This window comes from Myxocyprinus asiaticus, chromosome 46 (genome assembly GCF_019703515.2).
Source record: "Myxocyprinus asiaticus isolate MX2 ecotype Aquarium Trade chromosome 46, UBuf_Myxa_2, whole genome shotgun sequence".
NCBI classification, from domain to species: domain Eukaryota; kingdom Metazoa; phylum Chordata; class Actinopteri; order Cypriniformes; family Catostomidae; genus Myxocyprinus; species Myxocyprinus asiaticus.
Genome location: NC_059389.1, coordinates 19011346 through 19029814, shown reverse-complemented (window position 1 = coordinate 19029814; position 18469 = coordinate 19011346). Strand labels below are relative to the sequence as shown.

The window sequence follows — 18469 nt, the reverse complement described above, 5'->3', positions numbered from 1 at the left end:
CATCCAGGGACGCTGTAAACCTGTAATGAGCCAAATATTCTTTTTGCGTAACTAGAAAGATTTCCAATACCCACAATGTGAATAACCAAATCAACTCTGAGTAGTTCCAGAGCTAACCTTAGATTATGCAACCAAAACAAGCTGTGGTTTTAATAAATGTTTTATTATCAAAACGTAGGATTTGGTTGGAATTGATTGGATTGGGCCATTGCCCTGCATGTTAAATACTTGATTATTCTTTGTACTGACCAAAGAGTCATCACATGGAGTCAAACAAACTAACAAACAAACAAACAAACTCATGACAGTGAAGGAACAAAAAAAGAGTAATGTTGATTCGTAAAGGAATCATTTACAGGTGTAAATTTACTGCTAAAACAAAAGATTCAAAAGTTGGAAGACTGAATATAAACATGGAACACTGCAATGACTTTGGAATGAAAACTTTGGAGATGATGACATTCCAAAAAATCCTATCTTTAAAGGTGATGTGGATGTTTTCAATGTAAAAATACTTCCTCCTATCCCAGATTAATATGCAGATAAAATTATAAGTAAGCCATTTGTAGATTAATATCTTTGGAATCTGTAAACACTGTGGTTCGGTGACGCTATCAAAACATTGCTTGTTTGTTTGAACATCCCCACCAACCCAAAATTGCCGTGAGTTTGGACTATTTGTTTGTTTGACCAATGGTAGATGGGGGCAGTATTCAGTAAACCTCTTTAAAAAACAGTCATTATTTTAAGTCCGTTTGGTGCAGAAATTGCACACTTCAACTATAAGGATCACCACTCCTTAAAGTGTTTTAAGCATGGAAACACTAGAAATGATAAAATAAGGAATTACTGTACAAAAGAAACCCCACAAGTGTAATATAATTAAAAAGTTAAATAAAAATAAGTAAAACATTTAAAAGAAGAATAGATCAAATGTTGTGAATCCACATTTTTTAATTTTTAGGTCTGTGTAAACTCTTTCCTCAGGTTCTTAGGAGAAGATCAAGAACTTCTGCAGAGTTCTCCTGATCTGCGTCTTCTCCTCAGGTTTGCTGTCTGGAATCATATCCGCACTGTGTAGTGCGCTCAGGTGCACATCTGGCCGTTTCTCCCTGATCTTATCAAGCCCTGCCTGGGTCACGTTGCGGCAGAAGTCCACCCTCACCTCTGTGAGATTGCAACCATGGTCCACCACTGCCTGTAGGATGGAGTCCGTCACTCGTGCGCAGTTCTCTAGACTGAGGCTGCGTAGACCCCTGCAGGTCTGTAGCAGGTTAATGACATCGTGGTCCGTGATGTGGCCGCATCCAGACAGAGTGAGGGTAAGTAAATTTGGACACCTGAAGTTAAAAGAAGCACAATTTTTAGATGCTTATAAACAAGAATAATTAATGAGAGGTGCAACATGCACTACATATTTGTTTCAGCCTGATCTTATGAAAATAACGTGACTGTAGCAACATTTTTCCCTTACAAGTATTGCGGGAGTTCCGAGATGATGCATTTCTACTGTGTGGCGCTAAAACCGAGTTAAATTTTCTCCCAAACAGATGAGGTTTTTAAGGTTAATGATCTATCTATCTATCTGTCTGTCTGTCTGTCGAAAGTATATCTCTATCTATCTATCTATCTATCTACAGTATCTGTCTGTCTGTCTGTCTATTTATCTGTCTTGCACAATTAATCAAAATAATATAGAAAATCGCGATATGACTTTGTGCGATTATTAAACTGCAAAGGCCTGCGATTTAAGTAAATACATAAATAGTCTGCATGCGCTGCTCGCTTCAAAGTTTATGTGCACCGCTCTGTCCAGTCTTTATTGTGTTAGTGCATTATTACAGAGTTTTCAGTGTGGTTCTGTGCTCCACCACTCTATCTTGTGCTCAGAGTAACAGATGTGCTCCGAGTTTGGTTCCATTTGATTATGTGCACTAAGCTCGTTATATTTAAAGCACTCCAGATTCAGTTTAATTTCAATTTTTCTTATTTCCAAATATGTTTGGCCACTGCAAGCTAATATAAAAATAAAATACCCCATGGTATTTGTGGAAAGAGGATGAGAAAATGTTAAAATGAGTAGCACATAATACAGATGTTGTGAACTCTGCTACCACCAGAAACTCTTAAAGTGTTTCTGCATTTCCCACTAAAATAAAAGCTTGATTATTTTATAAAATAAAAGATGGATAAATTACTATTGTATAATAATAATAATTAATATTATATTACAATAATATAATATTAAAAGTGACTGGGTTCCAAAAAAATCCTATCACAGAGTGGAAATAAACAGGTACACAGTGGACAGGCACAATGTGAATATGAAGAAAATAGGTTTTTTCCTCTGTGTTTCACTGTTTTATTTATTTGTTTGCTTATTTTTGTCTGTAGTGAAAAATGTCTGAGTTTGGTTGATTTTAAGAGAGCATGGGCAAAACATTATCTAATTTTGGTCAAAAGGGATCACTTAGCTACTACACTTAAACAATTATTTTAGGATTTACGCATTTCAATTTCATAGCAAAGTTCTTTCTAGTTGAATTGCGTAATCTTTAACAAAATACATTTTAAAAACAAAATATTTTAAATTTTATAAATTACATTTTGTTAAATTACATAAATCAATTTACAGCGTATTCAGAAAGTATTCAGACCCCTTCATTTTTTTACATTTTGTTATGTTGTTGGCCTTATGCTAAAATGCTTTAAATTATTTTATTTTATTTTTTCACATCAATCTACACTCCATACCTCATAATGACAAAGCAAAAACCAGATTTTTGATAACTTTGCAAATTTATTAAAAAGAAAAAAACTGAAATATCACATTGACATAAGTATTCAGACCCTTTGCTATGACACTTGAAATTTTGCTCAGGTGCATACCATTTCTCTTGATCATCTTTTAGATGTTTTTGCACTTAGATTGGAGTCCATCTGTGGCAAATTCAGTTGATTGGACATGATTTGGAAAGGCAAACACCTGTCTATATAAGGTCTCACAGCTGAAAATGCATATCAGAGCAAAAACCAAGCCATGAGGTCAAAGGAACTGTCTGAAGAGCACAGAGGCACAGATCTGGGGAAGGCTACAAAATTTTGGCTGCATTGAAGGTTCCCAAGAGCACAGTGGCCACCATAATTCTTAAATGGAAGAACTTTGGAACAACCAGGAATCTTCCTAGAGCTGACCGCCAGGTCAAACTGAGCAATCGGGGGAGAAGGGCCTTGGTAAGAGAAGTGACCAAGAACCTGATGGTCACTCTGGTTGAGCTCCAGAGATCATGTGAGGATATGGGAGAAACTTGCAGAAGGACAACCATCACTGAAACACTCCACCTATCTGGGCTTTATGGAAGAGTGGCCAGACGGAAGCCTCTCCTCAGTGCTAGACACATATAAAAAAAAGCACCTAAAGGACTCTCAGACCATGAGAAACAAGATTCTCTGGTCTGATGAAATAAAGATTGAACTGTTTGGCCTCAATTCCAAGCGTCATGTCTGGAGGAAACCAGGCACTGCACATCACCTGTGCAATACCATCCCAACAGTGAAGCATGATGGTGGTAGCATCATGCAGTTGGGGTGTTTTTCAGCGGCAGGGACTGGGGGACTGGTCAGGGTTGAAGGAAAGCTGAACACAGCAAAATACAGAGATAATGAAAACCTGGTCCAGATTGCTCGGGACCTCAGTCTGGGTCGAAGGTTCACCTTCCAGCAGGACAATGACACTAAGCACACAGCCAAGACAACACAAGAGTGACTTAGGGACAACTCTGTGAATGTCCATGAATGGCTCAGCCAGAGCCTGGACTTGAACCTAATCGAACATCTCTGGAGATATCTGAAAATGGCTGTGGTCCCCATCAGAGGTGGGTAGTAACACGCTACATTTACTCTGTTACATTTACTTGAGTAACTTTTTAGGGAAAAAAAAATACTTTTAGAGTAGGTTTAAAAGTGGGTACTTTTTACTCTCACTCAAGTACATTTCTAATGATTTTTTTTTTACTTTTACTTCTTTACAATGGGTGGCGTTACTGTCGTTACATTACTGGGTTTAATTTTAATTAATGTGTAATTTATTGTGACTGTCGCTCAATCACTGCAGCAGCATCAAACTCTTCAAAGTGAAACACTTTCTTCGCTCTGCACAGTGAAAAAAGAATAGTTTCGTCATGCAATGCCTTCATTTAACACCAACACAAGCTGATATTTCAAGATTAAAATCACAGCTTCAACTTAAGGCAGCACTCTGAGGTAAATTTTGGCTCTAATCCTAACGCGAGCTTTTCTGTGTAATGAGATGGTCATTTTCAGGTTGATAATGTAATTGGGCTCTTATGACATCAGTTTTTAAGTGTACATTTTTAAATCAGTGCAGCAATATATCAGTGCGCTTTGTCCCGCATCCCTCATGGAATAAGCAGTATTTTTGCATTTACTCCGCGCCCTCACGGGGGTACTGGAAACTATCGCAGCTACTTCAGGCGGATTAACTGTATAAATCCATGTAAACATCCAAGATAAGTGTAAATCACTGCCATTCGCATGGTCGACAACTGGAGTGCAAACAGACAGCATTTCTGCGCGTGCACAGTGAGGTGCACGGGGCGCACGCATGTGAGATATGTGGGCACGAGGCAATCGTTTGGCGAAGAGAGTGGCTGTCTCCGCAATCGTTCACTCATTCACTATTTCCTATATAGTAAATGGCAGTTAGTGCTCTATGTCTCAGCAGTAAGTGAACGAAATGAGTGAATTCGGACGTGAGTGTCGGAGCTCTGGGGCTGTCGCAGAAACTTCACATATGAAATTTTAAAATACTTGGGCCTTACTTATTCTTATTAAATAATATATTAATACAATAAATCTTCATTCTGTTTGTCATTTTTAATATATACTGTGTGTTAATATAAAGAGTAAGCACATTTGATCAAATAAAGAGTACATTTTAAAATGTAACTATGTTTCGCCTCTCTATATGTTATTATGTTATTTTAATCAAGTAACGTCTCGTACGTCTTTCCCGTGGTGGATTGTGTGGGCAATTAACCATTGTTGAGTGTGCATCAAATGTACACTTGAAATTAGAGTGCATTGTGGGTAAGAATGAGTGAACAAAAGTAGGGAACGAGTGGCTCACTCAGAATTCAGACACTCCTACAAAATAGCGGACACTTGAAATAGTGCACTATATAGTGGATGGGGGTGGTTTCAGACACAGCAAATGTTCCGTGACCGGAGTTGGTGCCCTACGTAGGCTGTGTACTCTGCATTTAGAGAGTGGCGGTACTGCTGTACAGAACTAATGATCTAAATTCTTATGACACTGAAAACTGTTAACTACACTGAAATAAGAATCCACACAGGTGAAAGAAGGCATTTATAAAGCATGATCTTGCTTTGGTTTATATTTCAGCATTATATATAATGTCTTTGTGGGACATTTTCATGTTTTCACTGTAATATTTACTAGAAATGTTTCCAAACCTCTCCTCTTATTGACAAATTCATCCAGATCTGACAAGAGTCCTTAAAGGTATAGTTCACCCAAAAATTTAAATTCTCATTATTTACTCACTGTCTTGCCACCCCAGATGTGTATGACTTTCTTTCATCTGCTGAACTCAAATGAAGATTTTTAGAAGAATTTCTCAGCTTTGTAGGTCCATACAATGCAAGTGAATGGGTGGAAACATTTTAAAGCTAAACAAACAAACAAAAGTCAGCAAACGTAATCCATAAGACTCTAGTGGTTAAATCAGTATCTTCAGAAGCGATGTGATAGGTGTGGATGAGAAACAGAGAAACAGATCACTTTCACATTCTTCTTCTTGTGTTTTTGGTGATTCATATTCTCTGCATATTGCCCCCTGCTGTCTAGCAAAAAAATGACAAATATTGATCTGTTTCTCACCCACACCTATCATATCACTTCTGAATACATGGATTTAACCACTGGAGTCGTATGGATTACTTTTATGCTGCCTTTATGTGCTTTTTGGAGCATCAAAATGTTGGCCTACAGAGCTAAAATATTCTTCTAAAAATCTTAATTTGTGTTCTGCAGAAGAAAGGAAGTCATACACATCTGAATATGTCAATGTGATATCTCAGTTTTTTCTTTTTAATTAATTTGAAAAGTTGTCAAAAAACTGTTTTTTGCTTTGTCATTATGGGGAATGGAGTGTAGATTTATGTGAATTTTTTAAAAAAAAAACATTTTAGCATAAGGCTGCAACATAACAAAATGTGGAAAAACAATGAATCAGTCTGAATACTTTCTGAATGCACTCTTAAGTGAAATTTGTTATGATATTGAAATGCATAAATCTTAAAAAATAGGCTAAAATATCTTTTTAGTAGTTTTTTATTATATCACAGTTCAAATCGCAATATTTTCACTTTAAGTTGTCCGTCATGTGGTTATCATTCAGAGCTCATCTTCATAATATTGTGTTTTGTGGTTGTCACCATTATTGAGGTTTGTGCGATGATGTTGCTGTGTATCTACATGAATGATCTAGTAAACACTGTTGTGATTAGACACTGAGAAATAGGACATGAATTGCATGTGTTATCATTGCAAAACAGCCACCAGAGATGAATTTGTTTACGATTTGTGTAAAACACAGTTGTTTGTGCTGTTCACTGCATTATGAATGTTTTTTATTACTCAAAGGATGCTTCAAGTGACAGACACTGTATAATAAACATGTCTGATCCAAGCCAATGCTGTCAGTAGACAGAAAATTACATGTATTAGAAAAATAGAATGGGGAGACCGGGGCTAGTCGTCTCACAGGGAAGTTGTCACAAGGGCTATATCTCAGTAACGATGAGGGTTTGAGTCCAATTACAAAGATGTGTGTTTTCTTTAGCAATGGTTATGTATGTTGGTTTCAAACACATAGTTTCAAAAATCCTCTTAAATTAGAATAATTTTTTGCTAATTCAATCATTCAAACTAAGATTTTAAGATATTTTTGCTATAGCTGTTGGGTGAACAAGAGAACACAATAAAACCACACTGATATACATTCAGACAAGGGTCAGCTATATAATGAAGGTAGATTTAACCAAAAGGAGGAACTGTGTTCTCAGGACAAAAGTATCATTCAAACATATCAGGTTGGGGCAAATTTTCACTTGGGTTTTTAATGTTATAAATGTATACAATTTTAAAATTACAATTATGTTGGCCAAAACAATGGTTTAATATTTTTGTACAATATTTTTTACTTTTTTGATATTTCATGATTTTTTTTGTAGGCCAGACTTTAAAGTATGTGTGCCTATACAGAAACAACATTCTTACCCCGAACAATGAACTTACCCTAAAAAAATGCACACAGGAGTAAAAAGTGTGACAACTAGCCCCAGTCTCCCCTAATGAAATAGGATACCGGTGACAACACAGGCTATTTGTGTAGTTATAATCCTAAGTGTCCCCCCCAGGCATTTGGCATATGACATTATACTAAGCATAGTATAACAAAAACATTTGCTGTATCAGCTGTTTTTGCCTATACTAACACAGCTGGTGCTCTTGCTAAACAGCAATGGCTGAAAGCTGAGCCATTTGCCATTCCCTCACCAGTGAGCTACATGAACTTTGTGTACCGACTACTGGCGAGTCGCCCTTCCGTGCCACGCAGGGTGTGCTGCAGCCTGCTGGTGGACTCGTACAGGGTCAGCACTCTCACACACGCAGCTTTGAGATGTCATTCAAGTTTACTGATTCAGATTATATAAAGACTTACATAATCTTACCACTTAACCACATGTCAGACCGGCACATTCCAGCTGCCTGTAAGTGTTATGGGTACTGTCCCAATAACCCTGGCCATAGGGCGGATCTTACATGACACGTGCCTCTGCTTTTATTATCCCAGACGGCCACTGATGACATAGAGTAGACAGTCTGATAAAGGGATCAACAGGAGAGGAAGGATGAGTGGGATTGGTTGTTTTTGATAGTTTCTGCTGGAGCTCATTTCAGCCATTGTTTTTTAGTGGGAGGAGTTTTTGTGTAAGTAAACACGGTTGATATATGTGTCGCATCATCCCGGTTACATAAGCATGCCCTCCTCTCATAGCTCCACCCTCCCCTCGTGCAGATGTTTTGTCTGGTAAAAAAAAAAAAAACAGTCCGTTTTTTTATGCAGACTTATACAAGCTATTTTTTATTTTATTTTTTTAGTAATGAAATGCTAACAAAGATTTCAGTAAGTCTTATTTTACTTGGCTTCTGAGAATGAGGCTGGGTGTGGGGACGCAAACCCAACTAATATTTTAGGGTAAAATCACAAAGGTTTCTCTGCGTGGGTGTGGCTTCTGTAAACATCCCACACATGGCTGAATGTACAAATGCCAACCTACCGTTACTTAATTTTAAAGTAACTGCTAGTAATTTGCCAGCAATTCAATTCAATGCCTTTCCTTTTAACTCATAGATTTGTCAATTTGATGAATAGTCTTTCTATGGGTATTTGACATGAAATACTTTTAGGAAGTTTACATGGCCTGCGGTGTGACATGCTTTACTCAATCTAGAACTATTTTAAACTATTTTAATTTTATAATTATTAGGCATGCAGATTATTTGACGTTGTATTAGGATTGGGCATAATTGCTAAAAAATGTATACCTGGATAGTTTTCAGCCTATTGACGACATTCAATATACCAGCCACTTTATTAGGAACACCTACTTATTCATGCGATTATCTAATCAACCAATTGTGTGGCAGGAGTGTAATGCTTAAAATCATGCTGATTGGAGTCAAGACCTTCAGTTAATGTTCACATCAACCATCAGAATGGGGAAAAAATGTGATCTCAGTGATTTCGACTAGGCATAATTATTGGTGCCAGATGGGCTGGTTTCAGTATTTGTATAACTGCTGATCTCCTGAGATTTTCACGCACAACAGCCTCTAGAGTTTACTGGTGCCAAAAACATCTAGTGAGCAGCAGTTCTGTGGATGAATAAGCCTTGTTGATGAGAGAGGTCAACGGAGAATGACCAGATTGGTTCGAGCTGACAGAAAGGCTACAGTAACTCGGATAACCACTCTGTACAATTGTAGTGAGCAGAATAGCATCTCAGAATGCACAACAAGTCGAACCTTGAGGCGGATGGGCTGCAATAACAGAAGACCACGTTGGGTTCCATTTCTGTCAGCCAAGGACAGAAAGCTGAGTCTGCAGTCTGTGTACCTCAGCAGAAATCGAGATTCATCAGACCAGGCTATGTTTTTCCAGTCTTTAACTGATCCAGTTTTGAATTAGCCTGTGCCCACTGCAGCCTCAGTTTTCTGATGATTTTTTCCCCCATTCTTATGGTTGATGTGAACATTAACTGAATGTCCTGACCCGTATTTTGCATGATTTTATGCATTGCACTGCTGCCACACGATTGGGTGATTAGATAATTGCAATATAAGTAGGTGTACAGGTGTTCCTAATAAAGTTGTCGGTACGTGTATATCTCAATATTAATATTAAATATTAAATATATTTGCTCTTAAATGGCTTATAAGAGTTTATAGTCTAATGATGCACACTTTATGTAACTTTGTGGCCAAAGAATAAGCTCTTTAAATTCATCACGATATATTTACATATTGCCTAATATCATCAGCAAAATCATCATGATTACATCATTTGACATATCGCCCAGTCCTACTTCAGATTAATTGAGATCAAATGGATTTTTTTGTACTTTTAAAAATGTCCATTTAAAATTACTAGTAAAGTAGTGAAGGCGAAAAGGTGATTAAAATGGTGAAAAACTGGTTACCAGTAACAAGATTAAAGATGTACACTTTCCCTTATACATTAGACCTAATATCTTGATGTTGATCAAATAAGTCCATGAACACACTACACATAGACGATTTCAAATGACTAATGTCACACTGGGCACATTGTCAAGGGTGTGTCTAGGACTGAAGCACTAGGTCTAAAGATTTATTTTCCCTGAAGCAGCTCTAATGACCACTCTATGCCAAGAACGTCAACAGAAAAAGTCTGGCACAGCAGATAACTGTGGTCGGATGTAGTTAGGCTCTTTATTTTTTCTTTCCTTTTTTTTTAATAGTCTATTTTGAGATGGAAATATTCAGTATGGACAATATCTGTAACAAACACATAGGTCATTTGTTTCTTTGTTATGAAGCCAAAGGAGATGAAATGAGTGAAGTTGTTACGAGTGTGAAGTTTCAGGATATTGTGCTCATCAGCATTTCTGAACTGGTACCTCCAGAAAGAAAGTTTTATTTGAAAAGATTAAACTAGATCCCTAGAACTTAGAACTTAATGACACCATCTGAGACTCTCTTCCCCAGGCACTTAGTGTTTTATAAATTTTCCTTTTCAGCTGAAATGCATCGCCACAATGGCGTCAGTGAGTGTATTTTTATAGGCGAGTGAGCGAGACACACACGTGTACGCACAGTGCACAGTGACTGCAACGCACATGTGCATTCCACCCTCATCAACAAAGAACTGATTGTAGGCTCCACCTGCCACTGCAAATCCTGAGAGGAGCGCACGCAAGGGAGGGACTTCAACCATAGGATCCTTTCTCAAAGTTCTTTCTGCCTCTTTCCTATTTAATCTTGTATCGCTCCAATTTTCTTTTGTCAAGAAGCACTGGTCTCCACATTTGTCCTTCACTCTTACAACTAAAGGATTCTTGTAGAACCACAAAGGGCTTTATCGAAAGATGCCATTGGAGAACCTTTTTATGTTCGACAAAGAACTTATTCTCTAGTTATTTTCTACTGGTGCTTTAAAGAACCCAAAAATTAATACACTGATCTGCAGAACCTGTAATGCAACACCAAGAACTTTGTTTAAATCTCTATACCCATTTCCTCTTATGTCATTTCAATTTTCTGTGGTCTAGAAATCTTGATCTCCAAAGGTGTCATTTACTCATAGAAATTAAGGTTTCTATAAGAACCAAAAAGGGTTTAATTGCCTGATACAGTAGGAGAACTTTCTTTAGTTCCAGAAATTTTTTTTTTCAGGAAACCATCTGTGTACTGTTGCTTAAATGAATGCAAAAACAAAAAGCTGATCTGAAGAACCTTTAAAGTAATATCAAGAACTGTTTTAACCTCCAAACCCTCTTGAGAGCCCTCAAGAACCATTTTTTACTGTACAGATTTCACGAGTTATCTATATGGCAACTTGGTGTCATAGAATCACCTTACTATACCTAAAACTTTACAAAATGATTTTTCTGTGGCTTGTTGTACGTATCTCAGTACTTTCCTGGTGAAATAAACACTAGAGGCACTAAAACAACAATGACTTTTATTCCCTTTCACACAAATCATGAGCAAAGTGGCAGATTATCAGTTCACAAACACTTTTCACTCTGTTCCTCACACAATGCTATCTTATGACATCTAAACACTTTCACAATACAGTAGCTCATGACTTGTATGGTGATACATTTTAATGTTTGTACTGCAAAACCTGCAACATTTACAAGCTTATTTGAGTGCAATCAAGATGCACAGTAGCTCAACTTATGGTGTTGCACTTGCAATGTAAAGGACATATGAGTCCAGAAGAGCATGTAAATCGAAAGTGTCACAGAAGCACCACAAAATGACATGGTTGCTTCAGTAATTGCTTTTATCTTCTCACATATGGTTGATTGACACTTATCGGTTTGGTATAGGTTTAAGGGTAGGGAGGTACAGTAGGTTTTCGTTGATTTCAAACTCGATGGAGCATAAACCTTAAAAACCCTCATCTGCCTTGGATGATTAAATTTAAGCTTTTAATGTTTTCAGCTAACAGTGTTTTCACTTTTCGGGGGATTCAACCTACAAATTGTTAACTTGTTGTCTCTACATATTAAGCTTGAGTACGAGAAGATAACATAGAAAACAATTTATACATCAGCTTTTAAGAACCTGCACCTAGATGGTTTTCTAAAGAATTAAGAATTGTAGAATAAAAGGTTCCTCATGAAAAAATGGTTCTTCAAAATAAGGCTGTCAAATTAAAAACAATGGGGAAGTCTGCAGTGCAAACAACTACACAACAGCTGTTTTTGTGGTTAAAATAGCCAAATACATTTCTCCCTGTTGTTCTCATAGGAATGAATGAGTAACTATGGTAACAGGGAAACATAGCCACCAGAGTTCAGCAAGGTGTATTGTGATTGGTGGATTAAAAGCTCAATGTGATTGGCTAAAGAGGACTTCCTAAAAAAAACTGCAAATTTGTGAATGGAAACCTGTCAGGAAAATCTAAAAAAATCCACACACAAATCCAAAGCGATCCACACACATGACAATTTGCAAATGCAGATTCAACGATTCATAATGAATGTAACAACATTCACAAATGTTTTGATGCAAATTAATTCAAGAACTTGATAAATACGTATTTGTAAAATCGTTTTGAATTGATTTAAGAGAGAAGTATTTGTGTGGGCTATTGGGGAAATATTTGTGCTCTCACTTGAGTATTTATGAATTGTGTTTTAGATTTATGAATTGTTTTTTGTAAATATATTCTTTTTTAGATTATTCTGGCTCCACACTAAGTGCTACAAAGAACCTTTTGTAAGAGTATCCTGCCAAATCAAACAGTTTTTTTCTTTCGTAAGTGAGTTTAAAGTGTAAAACAGCAGCGGGAGAAACCACAGAGCTCCATCATGTCTCTTGTTATTATTTGGCTGCCTTGGAGAAGCTGTGCAGATCTGCCCTAAACACTCCACAGGGTAATTCACTGCATGCTACTCTGCTGACCTCATGTCACTCAACTTGAAGTGGATGACATTCCCAGCTTCCACACACATAGAACGCAGGCCGCATCTATCAATGAAAACTCAAATGACGTCCTTCCTTGGAGCGAAAATGTGTTTCTAATGAAATTTTAAGGGATGTAGGTTTAAGCAGATTCACATTAGTCAGAGCTGGAGGAGTTGAATGACTAGATGAGAACGGCTCACGCTGAAGTAATTTCAAGCTTCCTCTTATTGACGTCTGTGGCTCAAAAAATATCTTGGATACACGCATGGCTTGCTCGTCCTAATGCATGCGTGTTCATCCAAGGCATATATGTTTCTGATTGTCGAATGTTCTGTCCTAATGTATTTCTTCTCAACCCACAATAGAAGCTGTGAAATTAGTTGTTTGCTGTGTCACTTCTAAGAAACGAGTGTGTGAGTGGCAGGTGTATAATCATTCTTCAGATGCTTGTGGCAAAGCATACTTGCAGGACATTTGGGTGGAGGAGTGTGTGACCAAAATCTCTCATGAAAAGGATTTTTACATGGCTCATTGTACGTATCCAGGCGAAATAAACAATAGTGGCGGTACAACAACAATTACTTTTATTCCCTTTCATACAAATCACAAGTGACGGTAGTTCATAAACACTTACTTTTCAACCTGTTCCTCACACAATACTATCTTATGACATCAGAACACTTTTACTATAGCGCATGACTTGTAAGGCTACACATTTTAGTGTTTGCATTATATAACAAACTACATTTACAAGCTTTTTCAAATATGATTAAATTGTGTGGTAGCTGAACTGATAAAGCGTTGCGTTTTCGATGAAAAGGAACAGGATGCAAATCCTGAAGAGCATGCGAGACGTAAGTGTCATAGATGCACCAAAAAGTTACGCAGTCGCTTCGGCTCACAGTTTGCTTTTTGACACCATCGGTTAGTTTAGGTTTAAGGTTTAGGGTAGGGGGGTCGTTTTTGTTGATTTAGAACTCAGAGTATTAACCTTAAAAACATCATCTGGTTAGAAGAAAATTTTACTTTCTTTAAGCGCCACTCAGTGGACATTTAACCTCGGAAATGCACGATACGTGTAATGGTCGTGAAATGTCATGTCATTTTCATGAGATCAGGTTGCATATGACTTGCTTTCTACTGTGAAACATAAATCTGTTTACATTCACGTTATACATAACTGACTGCACATAAAGCGCACACATAATCTGCCTGTCAGTCAGTCAAATTGCACGAGGGTACAGAAATGAGGAAATAAAAGTGATCTTTAAGATTCTCCTTATTTCTGTAATTTCTCTCTACCCTTTTTCCTTTTGGCCTGTTAATGAGATCAGCAAGTGGCTGTCTTGAAGTCAGCTTAATGAGCACCACTGTCATAAAATCAATCTTGTGATTTTAGGAATAGATATTGGGATTGTTCAAATGAAGATTGCGATTAAATGGAAAATAATTTTTTTATCAAGCCCTATTTACTTCTGTTATGATGGAGGGTTTTTTAGGGATGCACTCATATGAACATTTGGCCGATACTGATTTTAACAAAAACTTTTGGCCGAAACCGATATTTTGCCTCTTACCTTATTTTGTCATCAGACCACTGTTTTACTTATGAATGCTTATAATTTCCATTAAACATTGGATCTGTTGAACACATGACAACCAACATTTTAAAGAGAGCCACAGTGAAAGATACATACAAGATTAAAAAAAATGATTTAAAAAATGACTAAATATGATAACATGATGATTGCTATGAAAAAAGTATTTTCTTCTAAAACATTTTTGCACTTCTGTTTTTACAGTTTAAAACGCACTCTTTTAAGGTTTAGTAATCCCACAAAGCCATATTGCAATTTCAGTATTAATTCAATCAATCGTGCAGCATTCATGGATATCATACCGATATCTCAGAAGTCAAAGTCTACTGGTTTCAATGCATTTTGGATGGGTTCCCTCAGTCCCGCTATCACAACTGTCATGTTCGTTTATGCCATTTTTTCTGCAATATGAGAACGAGACAGAATAAAAATGGAATATTACATGTTCTTAGGAGTGCCAAGCCTTCTACATATTGTAGCTATTATTATTTCTGGATTGTGCATTTAAGTTTTTACAAAGTGTGTTACTAAATAATTAAATCAACCATCGGTTTTTCATATTGCATTTTCATCCTTATTACCAATATGCAGATTGTTTAATTTGGTCAGTTTAATTGGCCCGTAAATATCGGCAGCCGATCCATCCCTGGCTTTTTGGAGCTTGACAGCCCTTAGTCACTGCTGCTTTTATTGTATGGAAAAGAGCAGCATGAACATTCTTCAAAATGTTTATTTTTCTGTTGCATTGACGAACGAACGTCATATGGGAACAACACCAGGGTGAGTAAGTGATGACAGAATTTACATTTGTGGCTGAACTATTCCTATAATAACAAAAGTATACGTGGGATTTATTAACGTTACTTGATCTGTTATTTTGACATAAAATTCATCAGGGTAACACATTTGCCTGTTCAAGATCAAACCAGTGACACGATGTTGAAGCCTAGACAAATAGAAATACTTACATGTGGCACACGCTCTCCAGGAAGTCACTGACAATGCTCTCGTGCATGCTGCAAAGGTCCCTCTGGAATGTGGTCTTCATCCAGTTCTCAGTGTTGCACACTTTGACCCTACTGGAGTGCCAGCATATGGCCAGGTACCTCAGCGAAGGGCCCAAAACAAAGTTATCCCTCCTTAGCTCACAAGGAGACCTGAAGTGGAGAAGCGTCCACAACTGAGGGTCCAGGAAGACCTGTCTTAACTGTAAGCATGTCAGAGACAGGCTGCGGCGGCTATCCTTATCCAGGTAAGAAAAAAGATGTAACAAACACTCCCAGTCAAGTTCTGTGAGATGCATAGCAAGCCGAAAAATTAGACTTTATTAGATGGCTAAGTCTACCCAAGGCTGAGTCTGGCCTTCTAACAACCACAAAGCAACAATGAGACAGCGGCGTGTCTTGCATGGTGTGGATACGTGATTCTCCCCCACTCTGCAGGCTCTCAGAGGCCTTGCACATATAAGGTCGTAAGGAATGGGGTTATTTTGGGAGGACGACTGCAGGCAGAGTCAAAAATGGAAATGTGTGAGGCACATGGACTCTAGTGGTACATCTGTCTTCAACGCCTGGACAGAAGGTAATGCGAGGGACATTTGGAGTGCAGCACCTTCTGTTTATCACTAACAAGAGGCTTCACGCAGCACAAGTCACACATAGTTGGGGGGGGGGGGGTTTAGGGAGACACTCTCTGTAAAGGCCAAAGTATACTTTGGTTTTGTGTGTGTGCATAACGCAACTTTTGTCAGCAGCACAGTATGCGTGCACAATACTGTCCACATGCAACCCAGTTTTTCTAGACAAGTGGAAAGTCCTCGTCAGTACGTGTCGGTGCATGCGCTTGGCATTAACAGTACTAAATAGTTTCACAAAGCAGTCGTATTGCGCACACATTGAACGCATACATATGGCATCATGGTCAAAAGAGTATACTTTGGATGTTACGGCATGCGCAAATGTGTAAACATAAGTTGCCTTTCTAGCTATTTCCTTCAATATATACAGTACCAGTCAAAAGTTTGAACGCACCTTACTGGATGTATATTTCTCATGATTTATTAAGTAACTGAGTTTACATTCATTCATATAACAAGCACTAAAATGATACTGTCTCTTTAAGAATCGCGGAAAAACGTCTCACAGAAGTATTTCGGTTCAGCCCACATGAACGAGAGAGCAGTCACATGTTTTCTTTACTGCATCTGTGCTACAGTATGCGTGATTAATGTTTCTTTTTCTTTTTGATCAACAACTGACTATAAAGAACAAAAAGGATATTAAAAGCGACATTATTCAATAAAAATGTGCATGGATCTCATCTTTGATGGACAGACATTACACAGAAAAGTTTTAATTTCAAGCATTTTCCAACAAAACAAGCCGATTTTTCAGGTATTCCATTACTTTAAGCACTTTTAGTACTTCAAAGACCTTTTGATACAAAAGCATGGTTAAAAATAAGTTTAGTAGAAAAATAGTGCCTATGTATAAATTTCTTCAAAAAACTAACATTTGCAGGATTTTAAAGGTGAAATGTGTAATTTCTGTGCCACTAGCTGCACAAATCGGAATTGCAAAAATTATGAATGGTTTCAATGTTTTCAAAACACTCTGTTCGACTGTCACTGGTTAAACAAACAGGTAGTCCTGCCTTAAACCCACACCATTGGTTGATTGCTGCTTAAACAAACAGTACGTTTAGATGCACTTCAAAAGTTAGATTTCAGTTGGACTTAATCAATAATTTGTTTTTTTTTAAATATAATGTAATATTCACAAGAATTTTTGTGAAGTCGGACTAACAAACTAAGACAATGCGAACTGTAGCTCGGCTTCGTCCAGCATGTATACACGTTAATCGGACCACAATTGCGTTTTACCAGCACTTCCTCAGCTGACGTCCTTCCTTCAAATATTCGAATACACATCGGGTATACCTGGACAGACAGATGAAGACTGTAGCTCGACTACACAAAAACCCACTGTAACTCGATTATAACTGTGCATGTTAAGGAATTAAGTGTTAATTTTTTGTAGGGATGGGTGATACCACTTATTTTCTATTCAATCCCATGCCAAGTACTATCAAGGCCAATATCGCTGATATAAATACCAATACTGATAGCTCGATTAAAGGGATAGTTCACCCAAAAATGAAAATTCTCTCATCATTTACTCACCCTCATGCCATCACAGATTTTATGACTTTCTTTCTTCTTCTGAACACAAACAAAGATTTTTAGAAGAATATCTCAGCTCTGTAGGTCCATACATTGCAAGTGAATGGTGACCAGAACTTTCAAGCGCAAAAAACAAATAAAGGCGGCATAAAATTAATCCATAAGAATCCAGTGGATACATCCATGTCTTCAGAACCGATATGATAGGTGTGGGTGAGAAACAGATAAATATTTAAGTCCTTTTTTTTTACTATAAATCTTAACTTTCTTTCACATTCTTCTTTTGTTTTTGGCGATTCGCATTATTTTTGCATATCACCACCTACTAGGCATGAGGAGATTTTATAGTAAAAAAGGACTTAAATATTGATCTGATTCTCACCTACACTTATCATATCACTTCAGAAGAAAGTGGATAAAATCACTGGAGTCGTATGGATTATTTCTTTGATGCCTGTATGTGCTATTTAGACCATCAAAGTTACCGTCACCATCCACTTGCATTGTATGGAACTACAGAGCTGAGATATTCTTCTAAAAATCTTTGTTTGTGTTCAGCAGGAGAAAGAAAGTCATACACATCTGGGATGGCATGAGGGTGAGGAAGTGATGGTAGAATTTTCATTTTTGGGTGAAATGTCCCTTTAATTTATAAAATTTTTTCTCCTGAGGATAAAATGGGTCATTTTAGCCATTTAACATTATATTAAAAAGCGATCATTTTTATGTAATATTAAAGCCGAAAATTAAACACTTAAATTTATCAGACAATTGTGTTTTGTATTAACAACAACAAAACATTTTCAAACTTTTAACAGATTTTAATTTCAATAAAATTTCAAGACTGACCGCTGTCTGACTGCTTGTGTCTTTCAGCATTTCTGCATGTTAAAATCAGCA

General features: G+C 37.2%; 1 protein-coding gene across 1 annotated transcript; it reads right to left on the bottom strand.

Annotated features, from left to right (window-relative positions):
- Positions 1-144: 144 nt before the first annotated feature.
- On the bottom strand, positions 145-15812 carry LOC127435951 (F-box and leucine-rich protein 22-like). Its single transcript, XM_051689795.1, has 2 exons — positions 15357-15812; positions 145-1340 (listed from the first exon to the last, which is right to left on the bottom strand). The coding sequence occupies exons 1-2, from the start codon at positions 15689-15691 to the stop codon at positions 992-994; spliced, it is 684 nt and encodes a 227-aa protein (XP_051545755.1). The 5' UTR covers positions 15692-15812; the 3' UTR covers positions 145-991.
- Positions 15813-18469: the final 2657 nt, after the last annotated feature.

Excerpts from the sequence above, each read along its gene's own strand:
- LOC127435951 (XM_051689795.1), bottom strand. The coding sequence starts at position 15,691 with ATGCATCTCACAGAACTTGACTGGGAGTGTTTGTTACATCTTTTTTCT. Across the intron at positions 1,341-15,356 it reads CTGGAGAGCGTGTGCCACAT|GTGTCCAAATTTACTTACCC; the intron begins GTAAGTATTTCT and ends TTTTAACTTCAG.